The sequence below is a fragment of the Naegleria gruberi genome, assembly GCF_000004985.1.
Source record: "Naegleria gruberi genomic scaffold NAEGRscaffold_47, whole genome shotgun sequence".
Taxonomy (NCBI): Eukaryota; Heterolobosea; class Eutetramitea; order Acrasida; family Naegleriidae; genus Naegleria; species Naegleria gruberi.
The window spans coordinates 97615-113723 of record NW_003163280.1 but is presented as its reverse complement, the minus strand read 5'-3'; the positions used below and the strand labels follow the sequence as shown (position 1 = coordinate 113723).

At 34.2% G+C, this 16109-nt stretch overlaps 9 protein-coding genes and 2 non-coding genes across 11 annotated transcripts; 6 read left to right on the top strand and 5 right to left on the bottom strand.

The window, feature by feature from the left end:
• Nucleotides 1-107: 107 nt before the first annotated feature.
• NAEGRDRAFT_80954 (metallophosphoesterase) lies at nucleotides 108-1758 on the top strand (the record flags this gene model as incomplete). Its single annotated transcript, XM_002673333.1, has 2 exons — nucleotides 108-420; nucleotides 529-1758. The coding sequence occupies 2 exons, from the start codon at nucleotides 108-110 to the stop codon at nucleotides 1026-1028; spliced, it is 813 nt and encodes a 270-aa protein (XP_002673379.1). The 3' UTR covers nucleotides 1029-1758.
• A 44-nt stretch (nucleotides 1759-1802) lies between these two features.
• On the bottom strand, nucleotides 1803-2975 carry NAEGRDRAFT_51627 (uncharacterized protein; the record flags this gene model as incomplete). Its single annotated transcript, XM_002673265.1, has 1 exon — nucleotides 1803-2975. The coding sequence occupies one exon, from the start codon at nucleotides 2973-2975 to the stop codon at nucleotides 1803-1805; it is 1173 nt and encodes a 390-aa protein (XP_002673311.1).
• A 1807-nt stretch (nucleotides 2976-4782) lies between these two features.
• Nucleotides 4783-6571, top strand: NAEGRDRAFT_71509 (uncharacterized protein; the record flags this gene model as incomplete). Its single annotated transcript, XM_002673332.1, has 2 exons — nucleotides 4783-5927; nucleotides 6004-6571. The coding sequence occupies 2 exons, from the start codon at nucleotides 4783-4785 to the stop codon at nucleotides 6569-6571; spliced, it is 1713 nt and encodes a 570-aa protein (XP_002673378.1).
• Nucleotides 6572-7165: 594 nt separating this feature from the next.
• Nucleotides 7166-7981, top strand: NAEGRDRAFT_71508 (uncharacterized protein; the record flags this gene model as incomplete). Its single annotated transcript, XM_002673331.1, has 1 exon — nucleotides 7166-7981. The coding sequence occupies one exon, from the start codon at nucleotides 7166-7168 to the stop codon at nucleotides 7979-7981; it is 816 nt and encodes a 271-aa protein (XP_002673377.1).
• Nucleotides 7982-8050: 69 nt separating this feature from the next.
• On the top strand, nucleotides 8051-8584 carry NAEGRDRAFT_71507 (uncharacterized protein; the record flags this gene model as incomplete). The annotated part of the gene is made up of 1 exon (XM_002673330.1): nucleotides 8051-8584. The coding sequence occupies one exon, from the start codon at nucleotides 8051-8053 to the stop codon at nucleotides 8582-8584; it is 534 nt and encodes a 177-aa protein (XP_002673376.1).
• A 269-nt stretch (nucleotides 8585-8853) lies between these two features.
• NAEGRDRAFT_71506 (uncharacterized protein) lies at nucleotides 8854-10068 on the bottom strand (the record flags this gene model as incomplete). Its single annotated transcript, XM_002673264.1, has 2 exons — nucleotides 8854-9638; nucleotides 9894-10068. The coding sequence occupies 2 exons, from the start codon at nucleotides 10066-10068 to the stop codon at nucleotides 8854-8856; spliced, it is 960 nt and encodes a 319-aa protein (XP_002673310.1).
• A 275-nt stretch (nucleotides 10069-10343) lies between these two features.
• NAEGRDRAFT_71505 (uncharacterized protein) lies at nucleotides 10344-10955 on the bottom strand (the record flags this gene model as incomplete). The annotated part of the gene is made up of 1 exon (XM_002673263.1): nucleotides 10344-10955. The coding sequence occupies one exon, from the start codon at nucleotides 10953-10955 to the stop codon at nucleotides 10344-10346; it is 612 nt and encodes a 203-aa protein (XP_002673309.1).
• A 403-nt stretch (nucleotides 10956-11358) lies between these two features.
• Nucleotides 11359-11901, top strand: NAEGRDRAFT_51623 (uncharacterized protein; the record flags this gene model as incomplete). The annotated part of the gene is made up of 1 exon (XM_002673329.1): nucleotides 11359-11901. One exon carries the CDS (start codon nucleotides 11359-11361, stop codon nucleotides 11899-11901), a length of 543 nt encoding a protein of 180 aa, XP_002673375.1.
• Nucleotides 11902-12463: 562 nt separating this feature from the next.
• On the bottom strand, nucleotides 12464-12544 carry NAEGRDRAFT_t524. Its single transcript has one exon. It is a non-coding gene; the product is annotated as a tRNA-Leu (tRNA).
• Nucleotides 12545-13341: 797 nt separating this feature from the next.
• On the top strand, nucleotides 13342-14377 carry NAEGRDRAFT_80953 (uncharacterized protein; the record flags this gene model as incomplete). The annotated part of the gene is made up of 1 exon (XM_002673328.1): nucleotides 13342-14377. One exon carries the CDS (start codon nucleotides 13342-13344, stop codon nucleotides 14359-14361), a length of 1020 nt encoding a protein of 339 aa, XP_002673374.1. The 3' UTR covers nucleotides 14362-14377.
• Nucleotides 14378-14428: 51 nt separating this feature from the next.
• NAEGRDRAFT_t523 lies at nucleotides 14429-14501 on the bottom strand. The gene has a single exon. It is a non-coding gene; the product is annotated as a tRNA-Arg (tRNA).
• Between the last annotated feature and the right edge of the window lie 1608 nt (nucleotides 14502-16109).

Below are 16109 nucleotides of genomic sequence, written 5' to 3'. Positions count from 1 at the left end.
TGATAACATATCATCACAATAAATAATAATAATAATTGATGATGTAATTAATTTAAACTTATTATTAGAATGAAGTTTTCTGGAACTAACATTCTAAAAAAACAAACATGCTATCGGAAGCTAACGTTGTTGGTAAAGTTGTTAAAGTGCCTTCAAGAAAGAAGAATCATCATCACGAAGGAGAAAATAATTATTATCATCATGATGAGGAAAATAATCATGATAATGGAGGAAGGTTAAAGTTTGTAGTCATTTCCGATACTCACAATCTTCATGAATTATTGAAAATTCCTGATGGTGATGTCTTGATTCATTGTGGAGACTTTACGAATAGAGGAACTGCAGAGGAGGTTAATAATTTCTTTGAATATATTACAAAGAATTGCGATGGAAGATTTAAATATATTTTAATGATTGTTGGTATGTAGATTGATTCTTTTTAATATTAAATGTTATTTTAAATATTATTTGTAATGAAAATTACATATTTATTAAATATTTATTAAATAATTATTAAATATTAAATAGGTAATCATGAATGGGCTCCTGATATTGTTGTTGGTAGACATTTCAAAAAACATTTTCGAGATAAAAAGACAAAATCTCAAATTCATCTCCTTCTAGACGAAACCATATCCATTCCTGATAACCATGGACACAATATTAAAATTTATGGAAGCAGATTCAGAGATGCATGGAAATTTCCACCCCTCAAGAAGGACTCTGTAAAAAAGACAAAATTCTTCATTCCACACGATATTGACATTTTACTGACCCACACACCAGCCAATAAGAATTCACTGGATATTATCTATGATGGTGTGACTTCGAGAGGATCTGAAGAGTTGACTACCTTGTTGGATTCTGACTATTTTAAACAATTAAGAGTTCACATTTTTGGACACAATCACGATTCGAGAGGTTACTACCATGAGGAGCAGTCAGATAGAATTTACATGAATGCAACCTCTGTAATTGGGGATAAGAAGCAAAAGATTGTGGAAGAACCATTTGTCTTTTATTTTTGAAATTGAGGAGGTATCACGATTCTTTATGCATCAATTGATTGGATTCAAAGATAATGATGATTAGCTATAGAATCTATTGGTTGTTGGACATATTTAAGAACAAAGATAATTATTAGGATTACATTATTCAAATACAGAAGAAGCATTATATTTGAGAACATGTTCGTAATTGGTTGTGGAAAACCTTCTTGCACATTTGAATAATTTGCTCTTTATTGAGATGTTGGACAGAATTTGGAAGTAGTGTGACCAAACAGGAGAAGATGTATCCTTGTTTGTGGATTTGGACACAGTATTGTTGGGATTTATTGGAACGTTGTTGTGGAGAATTATCTTGAGGGATTCTCCACCAAACAAGTGGAGCAGTTCTTTTATTTGTTCATCCAAAAGTCCATGTACTGTTCGCGACCTTGAATATTAGAACAACCATAAGATACAGCAATAATTGTAGTGTATTGGACCCAATACGATTAATTTGGCATTAAAAAAGACAATACACTTCATATTAAGTCATGGACAGTGTTTTCAAAGAGAATCGTCAATTAATAGATATGAATGGTTTGAATTTGGTCATTTCGCAATGCATTCTAGAATAACTGAAATATTTCTGTTCAATATTCACGTTGAATAATATTAAGGTTTTGATATCATCAATACAATCAGACAATGCTACTCATAGAAACACAACAATATCAATTATCAATAAAGCATTTCATTATTTATTCAAAAATCTCGAAACTATAGGGTTTAATATCCATGTTATATACATTAAATTTATCGAACATCCAAGTATTGAGTTGATCTATTAGTCTTTGGATAATAAACATAGGAAGGTGGAGCGTCTGGCTGAGTAACACTCAACAATGGAATTTGAATAGCAGTATTGAGAGAAGGATTGAATATCGAACCAAATCTTGAGGCATAAAGATTCTTCATGCTCTTTGAATCGGATTTGCTCGAACTGAAATCCTTGTGTGTTCTGAAAGAGTCACTTCTTGATGGAGATTTAGGTGAATTACTATTGCAGTTGTTATACATTTCAAAAAGGGACATTGGTCTAGAGGATGGTGTTGAAGGAGAAGATGAATTGGATGTTGATTGAAACTTTACATTACTCACATGATGAGTAGGAGAACCGTTAGATGAAGAAGAGCTTGAAGGTGAAGAAGGAGTACTAATTGTTAACTTCTTTCTTCCACTGCTGATGCTTGTTGAAGTTGCAGAACGAGGAGAATTAGAAGGAGCTGAAGAACTAGAAAATCTTCTTGGAGAATTGGCTGGTGAAGAGGATGGAGAGTTTCTCAACTTTGAATCCATGGAATTCATATAATTTGTATAGGTGAGTGAGGAGAATGATCCAGAACGTCTTGTATCAGCAAACTGAACTCTTTGGCTAGGAGAGGAGGAAGATGAGGAATTTGAAGGCGAGAGAATAATTGGAGCTAATTGGAGCTGTTTTCTATTGGCATGAGAAGAGGAAATTGAGGAATTGGGCGGACCTGATTTGGTAATATCTGTTGGATTCATATTTAGCTGTTGGGCATTGGCAACAGTGTTCAATGCTGTTTTAACTTGTTGCTCATCAGAGCTTGAAGAGGAGGATGAAGAACATGTCGATTCACATTCAATATCAACAGCTGGTGCAGTCATTGTTTCATCATTGGTGGTGAAATTGTCAGAACTGACACTCTTATAGAGTGCCTTTCTGTTATTGTTGGATGGAGAGGAAATGACTGGAAGTGAGGCATTCTGTATCAAGTTTGTATTCTTCTTTAAACATGGTTTCAGCACTCTTCCTTCCAATGTGAGTGTTGGAGAGGACCTACTCATTTGAGCACTAGCAGAAGAGTTGGTAACTCTATTCTTCTTATTGACAGGACTATGGAGGAGGACATCTCTGACTTTTTGCGAGGTTTGATTAACTGTGGATGAAGTATTGGATCCCATACTCTCAAAATGTGTGTATGTATTGGTGATACTAGTGTTTGCCAAAAGGTTTGTGAATATTGAACTGATTCTTCCCTTGTTTAATTCTGAACAGAACTAGCAGTCTAAAACTGTTGTTTGTTGATGCTTTTTTTAAGGTTTTGTTGGTTGGTGAGATGTTTGTGGAGGAGCAACATGGAGGAAGAATTTGTGATAGAATGGCACGACCTTTTCTTCCTCCACACACGTGTGTATGAAGTGTTTATTGTGCTATGCGCAAGCGCTGTGATTCTCATCAATGTGCTTAAACGATTTCTTTATTTGTAGAGAATGTAGATTAAATGGGGAGGGTGTTTTGAGATATTTGATTAAGGGAATCTACTAGCTTAATCTAGACAACTTTTTCTTCAGTGAAGCGGATTCTATAAGGATGTTCTTAAACAGGCAATGTACCATTTTATGTCCCTACATCATTTTGTTGTTAATATCAATATCGAGATTGCTTCTAATTCTTATTCTCATGGGGAAGAAGTAATTCTTTCTAATTGTATTACTGGTTTTCAATATTCACTTTTTAAACCATCGTAACAAGCAGTTTGTTCTTCTTATATTACTCGTCTCTAAAAAGTAACTGTTAAGCACAGCTTGCCTGAGTTCGAGTATCCGAAACACTCATTATCCTTATTAGTTCATTAAGCGAGTAAGCTCTTTCAGGGACCTTATAATCTTCTTTTGGGCTTGTTGAGCTCTTTTCAGACCTGACTAGTGTATGTCCTTAATGTTGTTCAATATGTATTGATTAACAAGTATTCAGAATTTTCTATCCTTGAAAACTTAAAAAACAATCAAAAATTCACGAGTTTGGTTTGCACATTCATTGTATCTTGGATACAGTGCCGTGTCCACATCTCTTCCTTTTTAATATATTGAAACTCGACACTTTCAAAGCCAAATTTTCCACATCTTTAATTATGGCGAATTTTTCTAGGTTTCGTTGCAACCGTTCAACCAGTAACACTTGAAATTGGTGTTTTGACATTCATGTGAATGGTCCGACGACTACCCATATATTTCAATTTTCTTTTTGATTGGATTAAGCGAAAGCATCATTGTAAATTCAAACTGATGAAAGAATCCTTAATTCCTTAATTCCTTCCTACTTTCAATTATAACACAATTTAAAAGTAACACAAAGTATTCACAGTAAATAATCACAGAGGTGCCAACAACGACTTGACAACCTCAATCATCAATTAATGGTCAATGAACTTTGAGAGCGATATATTGCCTGTATTAATTATAATGATTGTTTTGATAATATCTGATATTGATTTGCACTGCGATAATCTATTATATAAATAAGAGCAACGTGGTTACTACAGTATAATAACGTGCGTATGTTTCATATTCTGAATTGAGGTGGGTAGTTAAATGTACTGTAGATATTTGTGAATTTACTGTAAATTACTTTTTGGACTTAGAAGCTGTAGTGGTGGTATTTGGGTGAATAATAATGGAAAGAGTGTGGTGCGCTGGATTGAAGAAAATATTGAAAGGTGAAACTTGATATTTATACAATTGTTTTATTCGAAATAGATGGATTTTTGGTTTGAATGGACAGTGGTTTTAGTTTTGATTCAGAATGAACTTTGCGATTTGGCTTTCATCTATTTGTATCCTGTTGCCTCTTCAAGAAACCTTTAAACTGTCAACAATCATCGAGTGGCAGAAAGTCTCATGCAAAAAAAAATTGAAAGCCAAAATGAACTACACATCAATTTATGCAATAAATGACACTTCGGCTGCGTGTCATCCAGCACTCCTTCGCATGGGCTACACAAACTATCGAGGATTATGTGATGACTATCCAACGAGTAGAGTTTTGGCAGCTCTGACACTCGGATTGTACACAGCTCTGGTGATTGCCAGTTTAATTGGTCAATTCTACAAACAATGGAAATTAAAAACTAATAGGATAGGACACAGAGAGGTGAATTACATATCCATCGCAAGAAATCCAACACTAATGGTCTTGGGAACTATCACCTCGTACATTTTCACACTAGTTCAATTGTTGAGAGTTGTCATTTCGAGGAAATTATTTCCCTGTTTCATGTTTTCATTCACTTATTGGATGGGTGTGCCTGGATTGGCTGCCATTATTCTTGGGAGATGTGTTCGATTGGTTGCCTTGACTTGGATGAATCAATTGAAAGTGAAAATTGGAAAACGAAAGTTATTGAGTCAGAGTTTCATGTTGGAGAATACGGAGAGTAGGAGTTTATTGATGGATGAGAATCGAGTAGAATTGATGAGTGCAAGTAATGTGGAGCTGCAGAGTTTGAGTGGAGTTTCCATTTCACAATCGTTTAGTTCGATTGGGGCCTTGATGAATGAAGATCAACAAGATCTTGGCCCAGCAACAAATGTGGAAAGTAGTTCAGAACAGAAAGAAAAGAAGGACGAAAGTATAGTGACTAGATCAAATAATGAAACAGCAAACAACAAGAGAAACTCTGAAAATAGTGAAGAAATTATTCGATTGGGATCTTCCAGATTCGACAAGCAAAAATTGAGAATGTATCGATTTTTTACCAGCTCAAAATTCATTGCTATTCTATTTGCACTGATCTATGGAACCCATCTGATCATTTACTTTTCAGTTGGAGTTGCTGATTATTTCAATGTCCAATCAGGTTCATTGGAAAAGTTACAAAACAAAAAGTTGTCCTTTGTGGTGGGAACTCATTTGTTATCAGAGCAGGGATGTGGAAATGGAACTTATAATTTGGTGGTGATGGCCACGTATTTTGGAGCTTATTTGATACTCTTGTTGGGATTTGTGATTGTAGCTCTGTTTATGAAGAATGATGTGTGGAAAATCAAATGGGAATTGTCATTGATTTGTGTGGGATGGTTGTTGTCGACAATTACCTATGCTGTTCCTTCATTCTTTAGTGATATTACTACATTGTAAGTAGTTACATCCATTAAATTGGAAGAAGAAATATTGTAATTGAAATTTGATTTGCAAATAATTGTGAATTAGAGTTGACTATTTCTTTCCATGGCAATTATTCCTTATATTTGGATGTATATGGGATACATTTGTAGCTCATTTCCTTCCAGTTTTTGTCTATCAGAGGAATAGAAATTCATCAAAACCAAGAGATTCTCAAAGTTCTGGAGGAAACTCTTCAAATCACATCAAGAAGTGTTTAACTTCCAAAAAGTGGAATTCAAAATTCCTTTTATTCAATGAAAAGAGTTATTGTCCTGAAGATGTCATGATGTGGAATGCCATTGAACAATTCAAAATGATCAAATCGAATAAGAAACGAGTCGAATTATTCAGAACTATTGTGAGAACCTACATTTTGATTGGAGCTCCTCTCGAATTGAACATTGCTCGATCTACAAATGGTATTCCAGAAATTATAGAACTCTGCAACTCGATTAACGAAACCAATTTGGAAAGCATCTCAATTTCCATTTCAATTTTCAATGAAATTCAGCAGGTTTGCGAACACAACATGGTTGATAGTTTTCTGAGATTTCACTCTGAATTTAGAAAGGAATTGGAACAAGAATTGGGAATTAAATTTGAAGATATATAGAGACTCAAACGATTCTTAATACATATAATAATCAGAAGAAACGGAAATTAATATTTTAATTTTGAAAGTAAAAATATTAATGGTAAATATTTCACTTTTTACAATTTCTGGAATTGGAACTTAATAGCCCTTGCCTCTTACGGAAGCCCTTGCTGTCTTTGTTAACGTTAATCATCCATGATTTGATTATCCGAAACTTGAAAAAAAATTCACACAGGTTCTATCATGAACTATTCTATTTCTTCTATCAATGATACATCAGCCGCATGTCATCCTATTCTCCTTGAAATGGGCTACACGAGTTATCGAGGATTATGTGATGATTATCCCACAAGTCGAGTTTCGGCTGGTTTATTTCTTGGGTTCTACACAGTGATGGTAATTGCCTGTCTAATTGGCCTCTTCTACAAACAATGGAAACTAAAAACCAACAGAATAGGCAACAAGGAGGTTAACTACATATCCATTGCCAGAAATCCTGCTCTGATGGTTCTGGGAACTTTAACTTCGTATGCTTTCGTATTAATTCAGCTGTTGAGAGTTGTCATTTCCAGAAAGACCTATCCGTGCTTTCTATTTACCTTCACCTATTGGATGGCAGTGCCTGGATTGGCTGCCATTATCATTGGGAGATGTGTTCGATTGATTGCCTTGACTTGGATGAATCAATTGAAAGTGAAAATTGGAAAACGAAAGTTATTGAGCCAAAGCATGGAGTTGAATGATCTAAGTAGTTTTATGGTGGAAGGATCGAGTGGAAATAATGGAAATAGTGTGGAGCTGCAGAGTTTGAGTGGAGTTTCCATTTCACAATCGTTTAGTTCACTTGCTTTGGTGAATAATCAAGAAGAAACTACTACTGATTCTAATTCACAGCTTGAAACTAAACAAACCAATGCTGATTCACACATCCAAGTAGAAATTCCTAAAAGAAAAACCTCCAAAAATTCTACAAACAGCCAAGAAATATCAAGATTGAGTTCTTCCAAATTTGACAAACAAAAATTGAGAATCTATCGATTTTTCACAAGCTCCAAATTCATTGGATTACTCTTCCTGGTTGTTTATGGAATTCACTTGATAATTTACTTTTCAGTTGGAGTTGCAGATTATTACAATGCCATTATTGCTGAAACAGATAGATTGAATAGCTCAGTATCTTCGTTCGTTCGGGGCACTCATTTACTTTCGGTGGAAGGATGTGGAAATGGAACACTTGATTTGGTGATTATGGCAATTCATTTTGGAGTTTATGTGTTGATTATTTTTGGATTATTTGTGCTAGCTCTGTTTATGAAGAATGATGTGTGGAAAATTAAGTTGGAGCTGTTTTTAATTTGTGTAGGATGGTTGTTATCAAGTTTATTGTATGCCATACCTTCATTCTTTACTGATATTAATACTTTGTAAGTTACCTTTTAGTAGTTTTTAAATAGTTAACATTTATTGTAAAGAGTTGACTATTTCTTTCCATGGCAAATGTTTATTGTATTTGGATGTATATGGGATACATTTGTAGCTCATTTCCTTCCAGTTTTTATCTATCAAAGAAGTACCTCCTCTTCAAAACCAAGAGATTCTCAAAGTTCTGGAGGAAACTCTTCGAATCACATCAAGAAATGTTTGACCTCTAAAAAGTGGAATTCAAAATTCCTTTTATTCAATGAAAAGAGTTATTGTCCTGAAGATGTCATGATGTGGAATGCCATTGAACAATTCAAAATGATCAAATCGAATAAGAAACGAGTCGAATTATTCAGAACAATTGTAAAGACCTATGTAATATTGGGAGCTCCTCTCGAATTGAACATTGCTCGATCTACAAATGGTATTCCAGAAATTATAGAAATCTACAATTCAATGAACGGAACCAATTTGGAAAGCATCATCTCAATTTCAATTTTCAATGAAATTCAACAAGTGTGTGAACACAACATGCTCGACAGTTTTTATAGATTTCACTCTGAATTTGGAAAGGAATTGGAAAAAGAATTGTCAATTAAAATGGATTAGAACATGACCATTAAAATAGAATTTTCAAATCATATTTGAGCTGACAAATTACTGAATCTGTAACTCAATCCCATTAACCTTTTCGCACACAACAGGAAACTAACAATTCTATCACTAAAGCTTGACGCCAATTCATTGCCAAACATTGTCATTAGAATTAATATTAGTCACTAAACTTGTTTTTAATATTTCCAGTTTTCAAAGGTGGTTCTTGAATTGAATCTTGCAATGATTGGAAATAGAGAAGCTTTCCAAACAAACAAAGATGTTTATTTCTTTGCAACATGAGTCTTGTAAACATTAAATTGAACTCCAAATAGACACATCAACACAAAGGCAGCAACAACTGATATCAAAAAGACAACTACAGTGAAATACTTGACAAGGTCATATTCATAATCATCAACAGCGATCGTGTGCACCAACCACCATGAATTATCCAAAGTTTCCACCTTTACATAATAATCTCTGCCACTGTCATCTGCAGTAAACTTTTGGTAGAACCATTTTTCAACATGTTGAGATGAGAGCATATACTTGCCCAATTCTCTAACATCAGTATTATCACTGTTAAGCAATGATTTTCTTCCAATTCCAAACTTATTCTTGCCAATTGGACTTTCATCATACGCCTCAATCATATTCAAATCTGGAGTTATCAAATAGTATTTAGAATTAAGTGTTTGTGGTACATTAATGACTTTGGAAAAGCCTTTGGAGTAATAAGTGACAGTAATCAAGTAATTCAATCTTCCATTTTCTGCATAGAAACCAGTGCTGGCAGTTACGTCCAAATATTCTTCGTTGGCTTTAAAGTTCCACTTTTGGGAATTTGGTGCTTGTGTGTAAGAATTCCAAAATACCAAATCATTCAGTGAGGAAGGAGTAAATGCACCCTTTTCTGGCAAGACATAATTTCCTTCCAAATCAACATCAACTGAGGTGAATAATTGACCGTTTTGATAATATTCAAGTGAGTATTTGTTGGTAACAAAATTCCATTCTAATGCAAGGTAATAATCGTCCTTTGAGGCAAAACTAATCTTGTGGACGGCTAAAGGAGCAGTTTTGAGTTGATATAAAAGTTCTCTAACAATTGGCTTCCATAGATTTCTATTTGGAGAGAGTTCAATTTTTTGGAAATGATAATTTAAACTCCTAACAATTCCATGACATGATTCATAATGTTTTTATCATTATATTTTGTCCAAGTTGAAAGTTGATATTTTCTCTTATCTTAATAGAGATGAAGAATTAGCACAATATATAGTTATTAATTAGAAAACCCTATAAGGATGGAGTGACTTACCATCCAACAAGTAATTGACCAATAAAAAGCCAATGGCGATAACCAAGCAAGCAACTCCAGTAACGATTAGTACTAGAGCTGAAATGGTTGACTTTTTGAGGGATGAAGTTTCGACAGCCGATTTCCTTCTCTGAGTTGGTGTTGTCTCTTCTTCCAGTAAATTGGATGGATCCATACTATTGTTGTTTGTTGTTTTTTAATAAATGAAATGTTATTATTGTTCAGAGAAGATAAGCAACAAGATAAGGAGTATCGAGGAGTATTGAGGAGCAGCGGTAATTGTAGGATTTTTGAGGTGCACCTAACTCTAATTCAATTCTTTTTGGATTACGGTGATTATTAAGGACAAGAACGATAGATATCTCATCATCATTATGGTGAACAATAATGCATTAAAAATAGATAATTATTGAATCAATCAATTATATTATTAATAGTTATGTAAACAATTTATTGTTGCTTTCTCAAATTTCTATCAGATTCCAAGAATGCCTTAACTCTCTCGTGAGCAGCGACAGTTTCCTTCAATTTGAGAACATTTTGAGCATAGGAAATATCAGCTCCCTTAGATTGAATATTAACGACAATATCATACAATACCAAATCAGCCCAAGTAAGCTTTCCCTTAACCAAGTTTCCTTCATTCTTTTCCAAAACCTTTTCAAAAGCAACCAAAGTAGTCTTCAAAATACCTTCGGAAAAGGCTTTCAATTCTTCTTCTCTCTTTTCTTCTGGGGTTCTGAAGAAAATTCTAACAAAACCAGCAATGATATCATCAATGGCAGCAACATATTCTTCACTGGCACTGGCTTCGAGACGGTCAGTTGGATAGAGACCACCTTCTTGAGCCAAATATCTAGCAATAGCAATGGTTTGATACAAGGTTGTTTCATCATTAATCTTCAGGTAAGGAAGTTGTCCATATCTACAGGTTACCTTGTGATTTGGCCATTCTTCACGAGGAATACCCTTGAAGGTGTATTCAACTTGACCAACTTCAGCAATTAACTTTAAAACTTCGGCACGACCAGGACCAGCAAAGTAAGCAATTTCAACGACCATTTTCTCTTTAATATTATTAAATTGTTTTTTTCTTATTGTTGTTATTCTGTTGATTTTCGGAAGAGAGTTGAAACGTTTTATTGAGAGTAGAAATAGTGCATAAAGCGTGCGGATGCATTTTCATGTAATGTGCATGAGCATTTATTATTTGAGGATGCTGATGTTTGTTTGGATGAGGTTTCACACAGAGGGCGGACAATCAATGACACGGTTGAAGCAATTTTCACTCCTGGTACTCCTGGTTTGATTCTTGACCTCTATAACAATTTCTGTAGTTTTCCTTTTGGTGGAATCCAAACTAACTTGTAAATGAAAATTCAAAACTATTCCTGTAAAATAAAAAGTGTGGAATTTCACAATAGAAACGGCATCGACAATCATATGAAACACCTCTAATAAAAAAATGCCACTATTTCGATTCTTCTCCAAAGTTCGTGCCAATGATGCAATTGATGATATTTCACCACTTGAAGAGATGAACATGTCTTCAAGAATAGTTTCCATCAAAGATGTTTACAATGAAAATGATGAAACATTTCAACCAACTCAAACAATCATTTGGAAACCCCTAGTTCTATTCTACTTTTCCAATTATTCCAAAACTCTAAATGTGAAAAATTGGATGCACATTCTCCGTAGACGAATCATCCATTTACAAATTCATTCTCCAAACTCGTTGCCATTATCCAAGTCCAAAACATTGTATTCCCCAATAGATTACAAACGTGAATTTATAGAAAATTGTGAATGGGAATACGAATGTCCACTAAAAATTGATTCAATGAGTGATAGTCTAAATGGTTACAGATATTGCAATGTGTGTAAGGAGAATGTCTATGAAGTTCATGAGGAATATCAATTGAAAAAACATGTAGAAATGGGTCATTGTGTAATTTTGATGGAAGATCGTAGTAGAATTAGAACGGGTAGACGAATCCAAAAGTGAATCTGAACAAGGTATGAAATTCACACCTTCCATTGAATAATGAATTAATTATTTGGAAATTCGAATAGATTTCATTAATTCCAAAATTTGTTTTCCTTCTTGTTTACTCATTTCAGAAGAATTTTTCACATTTTCATAAATTTCCGAATACTTTTCCAATTTTCTATTTGTTTTCCTTCTCAAAACTGTATTATATCCAAATAGATAACAAGAGGAAGGGAACAAGACAGCTGCTAGTGGTGTTGTTAATTTTTTGTTTCTTCCAAACTTGAAGAGAGAGATTGCACATGTAAATCCGAGAAAGCCAATAATTTGATAGGATTGTGTTCTTTGTATGATGGTTTGCTCGTGTGAAATGTTGCTTTCCAAGGTTTCCAATAGTTGAGTTTGCATTTTTTTATTAAATATTTGTGCTAAAAATGAAAGTTTTCAATCCGAGGCTATTTTTCGAACAAATATATATTGTAACAGATAGACTCTCTCCAATTATGTAGTATAAATCAAATACTACCAGAAAATAGAAAAAATAGCAATTTCATTAAGTAATCGAAAAATAAAAAGTTGCAGAAGGTGGGATTTGAACCCACGAAGCTTGCGCAGTAGAACTTGAGTCTACCCCCTTTGACCACTCGGGAACCCCTGCTTCACATTATTGCATTAAAAATGTGCAATAGATAGTAAATAACAGAAATAGCCATAAAATACAAATGTAACGCTTTCTTTCTCTTTTTTAACCACAATTATTGACTTTACATCAGTAGAAACTATTTGAGGTATAGTATTTTCAGAGGCGTTCGAATTTTGATCGTTACCTCACTATCACAATGAAAAATAGGCTCAGAATAAAGAAAATCGCATTTTCCCTCAAACTCTGCTAGAAGCACCAAAAATCACAAGCCAAACTTAAATATAGGCAGTTTCCCAACTTGCCATTGTATAATTTTACTGTAGTTGCCTTCAAAAGATGTAACACAATCCCTAAATAAAAATTTTTCATTGTAAAGTGAAAAATCAAAGTTACCAAAAATTTAGTATTCCCATTGTAAACGTCAAACTAGCTTTCCCGCTCATGGCGGAACTTCTAAAAATGCCACGACCTAAAAAAATTTTTAAGCACAAAATCCAAGCGAGCCTGAACAGAGAATGAACCGCTGAAAATCAGCTCGAGTGGAAAGTACAACAAATTTTTGCGATTTTGGAGGTGGCAAGCAACTCGACCAACCTTCATCACAAATATTATTATTTTATATTCAAAAAAAAAGATTGAGAGCTCGAACAGCAAAAAGCTTGCCTCCACTACCAAACAAGCACCTGACCGAATATTCTCTTCAAGGCCAAGCAACCTTCATTATTAATAGTTCATCCGGTGCTAAACACACAAGTTTACAAAAAACACATCCGACCAATCAACAAACACATCTTGTACATTACAACAACAGAATGCCTAACCGTAAACCAATCGACTTTCACAATCAAGTCTTATTCAAACAACAACATGATAAGACAAGTAACCTCTCCTCATGTATTCTCTCCTACCAAATATTAACAAATATTGATACAAGCAGTTTAGCCAACACTGTTATCAAGAAGAGTAATGTTTTAAAATTTGATATTAATATCAAATTTATGAAGAATAGCAAGTTTTCATTCCAACCTAACCGATACTATTGTATGATTGAATTGAGAGATCCCACTAATGGTACCATGCTTGTGACACAAGATGGAAACTCACTTCTAAGTAAAGAGACAATGTGTAGTTTGAGCAAGATATCAGAGGTTGAGTTTGGAGCTCAACTCAAGGTATCAATTAACAAGGGAAATAGAGGTACAAAGGGAATATTTAGAATACAACTTTTAGATAGGGATGACTCTTCGAATGGTGTTGAGTGGACAACCATAGAATCCTTCCTCATTCAAGATAGAAATTCAAAGAGAACCACAACCGAGAGTAAGAAGAGAAAGTGCAATGACACTGATAGTGAACAACATAGTGATGATGCATGCAAGAGTTTTTCGTCCTCAGATGAAGAAGCAATACATGCCATACTGAAGACTATTCATCCAAACATTGTAAAACAAGAAGAGGAAGAACAAACATTTGTTTCTCCAAAGAAGAAGAACAAGCTGATAACTGTAAAGAAAGAGTTTGGTGATGTGGAGAATGTTCACCCTAATATTGTTGCAAGTATGCCATCCATGATGTCAATGATGGCTTATTCCAACAACAATACCTCATTTGATTACAAATTGTTGCAACCAACACTGGATACTACATGCAATGAAAAATCAGCAACAACAAGTACATGTGCCACAAGCAGTGCCAACCTTGATGAACTCTCACAGTTAGACTTTTTATTTGACTTTAACAATACCCTAGAATCAACTCCTGAGGAAGGTTTGGTTCGAGATGAGTTTTGGTGCTCTGATTCATTGTCTTCATTCTTTAATAATTTTGATTAATAAAACGATTTTTGAGAAGATTTAGTTGTGCTTACACCAGTAAGAAAAATTACAAAAGTTAAAAAGTTATACCCTGTGGGACTCGAACCCACAACCCCCGGCTCCGTAGGCCGATGCTCTTCCAATTGAGCCAAGGGTACTTACATCTATAATCACAAAACGGTAAAACACTAGAATATCTTTCGCAACTAAAAGCCATATTTTAAATTAATTTCTTAAAGCAGTCACTGCTGTGTTTCTGGTTAGACAACATCTCCTTCAACATCTTTACTGGTCAGTCCTGGTTGGGATTGTGCCAATAATACGTATGGATATTGTGAATTTGTATATATTGAGGTCTGTTTGGGAACGGTGTACTCTTCAGATTGCAATACTCTCCACCATATATTATAGAGCAGACAATTAAGAGTTTGGAAGTGATTTGTTCGTTATAGTAAATGAGAATGTTAAATTTCCAATAACATTGTAATTATATCAGGATAAATCTCCAGTAATTGCTTTCTACACCTTAATTTCTCCAACAAATCTATGAGCACAGTGCAAGAGAAAGTACAGAATGGAGTCAAAATTCGAAAAGGCGTTTGAAGAATTATAATAACTTGGCAGATACATTTGTTCTTTGAGAGGACAAGTTGCAATAAATATTCTCCACCAAGAATTTTAAGGAAAGCAAGGAAGGGCAATAAATCGGAATCCAGTTTTGAATAAACATTGACAGTGTTCACAGAGGAGGAATGGAATTGGCCAGAAGAAATAGAATATTATTAAATGCTTGAGTAAATCTGTTGAATGTGGACTGTATTGTCTTGAAAGCCTTCTGATTATTTTGTTTATCAAATCTTGGAGAGATGTTGAATCGACTTCCGAAGTAGTGAGTGCTCACTGTCGATCAAACAATATTTGCAATTACTTTCCTCAGCTACCACATATTGTTGTTTTAATGTTGTTGAATTGGAAAATTTACATTATTTAACAAAGGAAATAGTACTAGTGTTTCGGAGAAAAATGTTGAAGGATTCACATTTAAACATTTTTTTAAAGGTAAATAGAAATAATATTTTATTATTACAATTAATTGTAATTAAATTATACAATTTAATCATACTCTTGAGTCACCAATCTTCAAAATCATGATCAACTTTTAATATGGCACTCTGCGTTTTGTGAAGAAAAGCAAAGGAAACTTCACCACTCAGTAAATATTTTCGCTCCGCTAATTGTTACCGTTAAATATTCAACAAAAAAAATGAGAAAACTTGGATTGGTTTGTGATGGAGGAGAAGATTTAAACTAACGATAGCCAAAGGTTTAAACACAGTAACAATAGATTACTTTCCCTTGTCATGCGAAGCTAGATTTACGTCTATAAGGTTGATATCCACAATTCACCAAGAAGAACATTCTCCATCGTTTTACACCACCAACGAATGAAGGAGCTTAAGTCTGGGTGGATGAAACCAACAAGCAACCAATACAAACCTTGCTGAATACTGTGTTGGAGAAGATTTTGTGATTATCCGAATAAATCTTCTTTATTAGCAATAATCTGATTGTTGGACATGATGATTTTTAGGAACACAACAATACAAGAATTTACACTTGTTGTTAGCTTGTTTTTCACTTTACCACAAGGTGGTATCATCCACAGAACAATGCTCATTGTGTGGTCCAATTTTTTGCTTTCTTCACACAATTCGGCTGTTATATTTAATTATTCGAATGAGGATATTTGGCTTTCAAAATGTTTG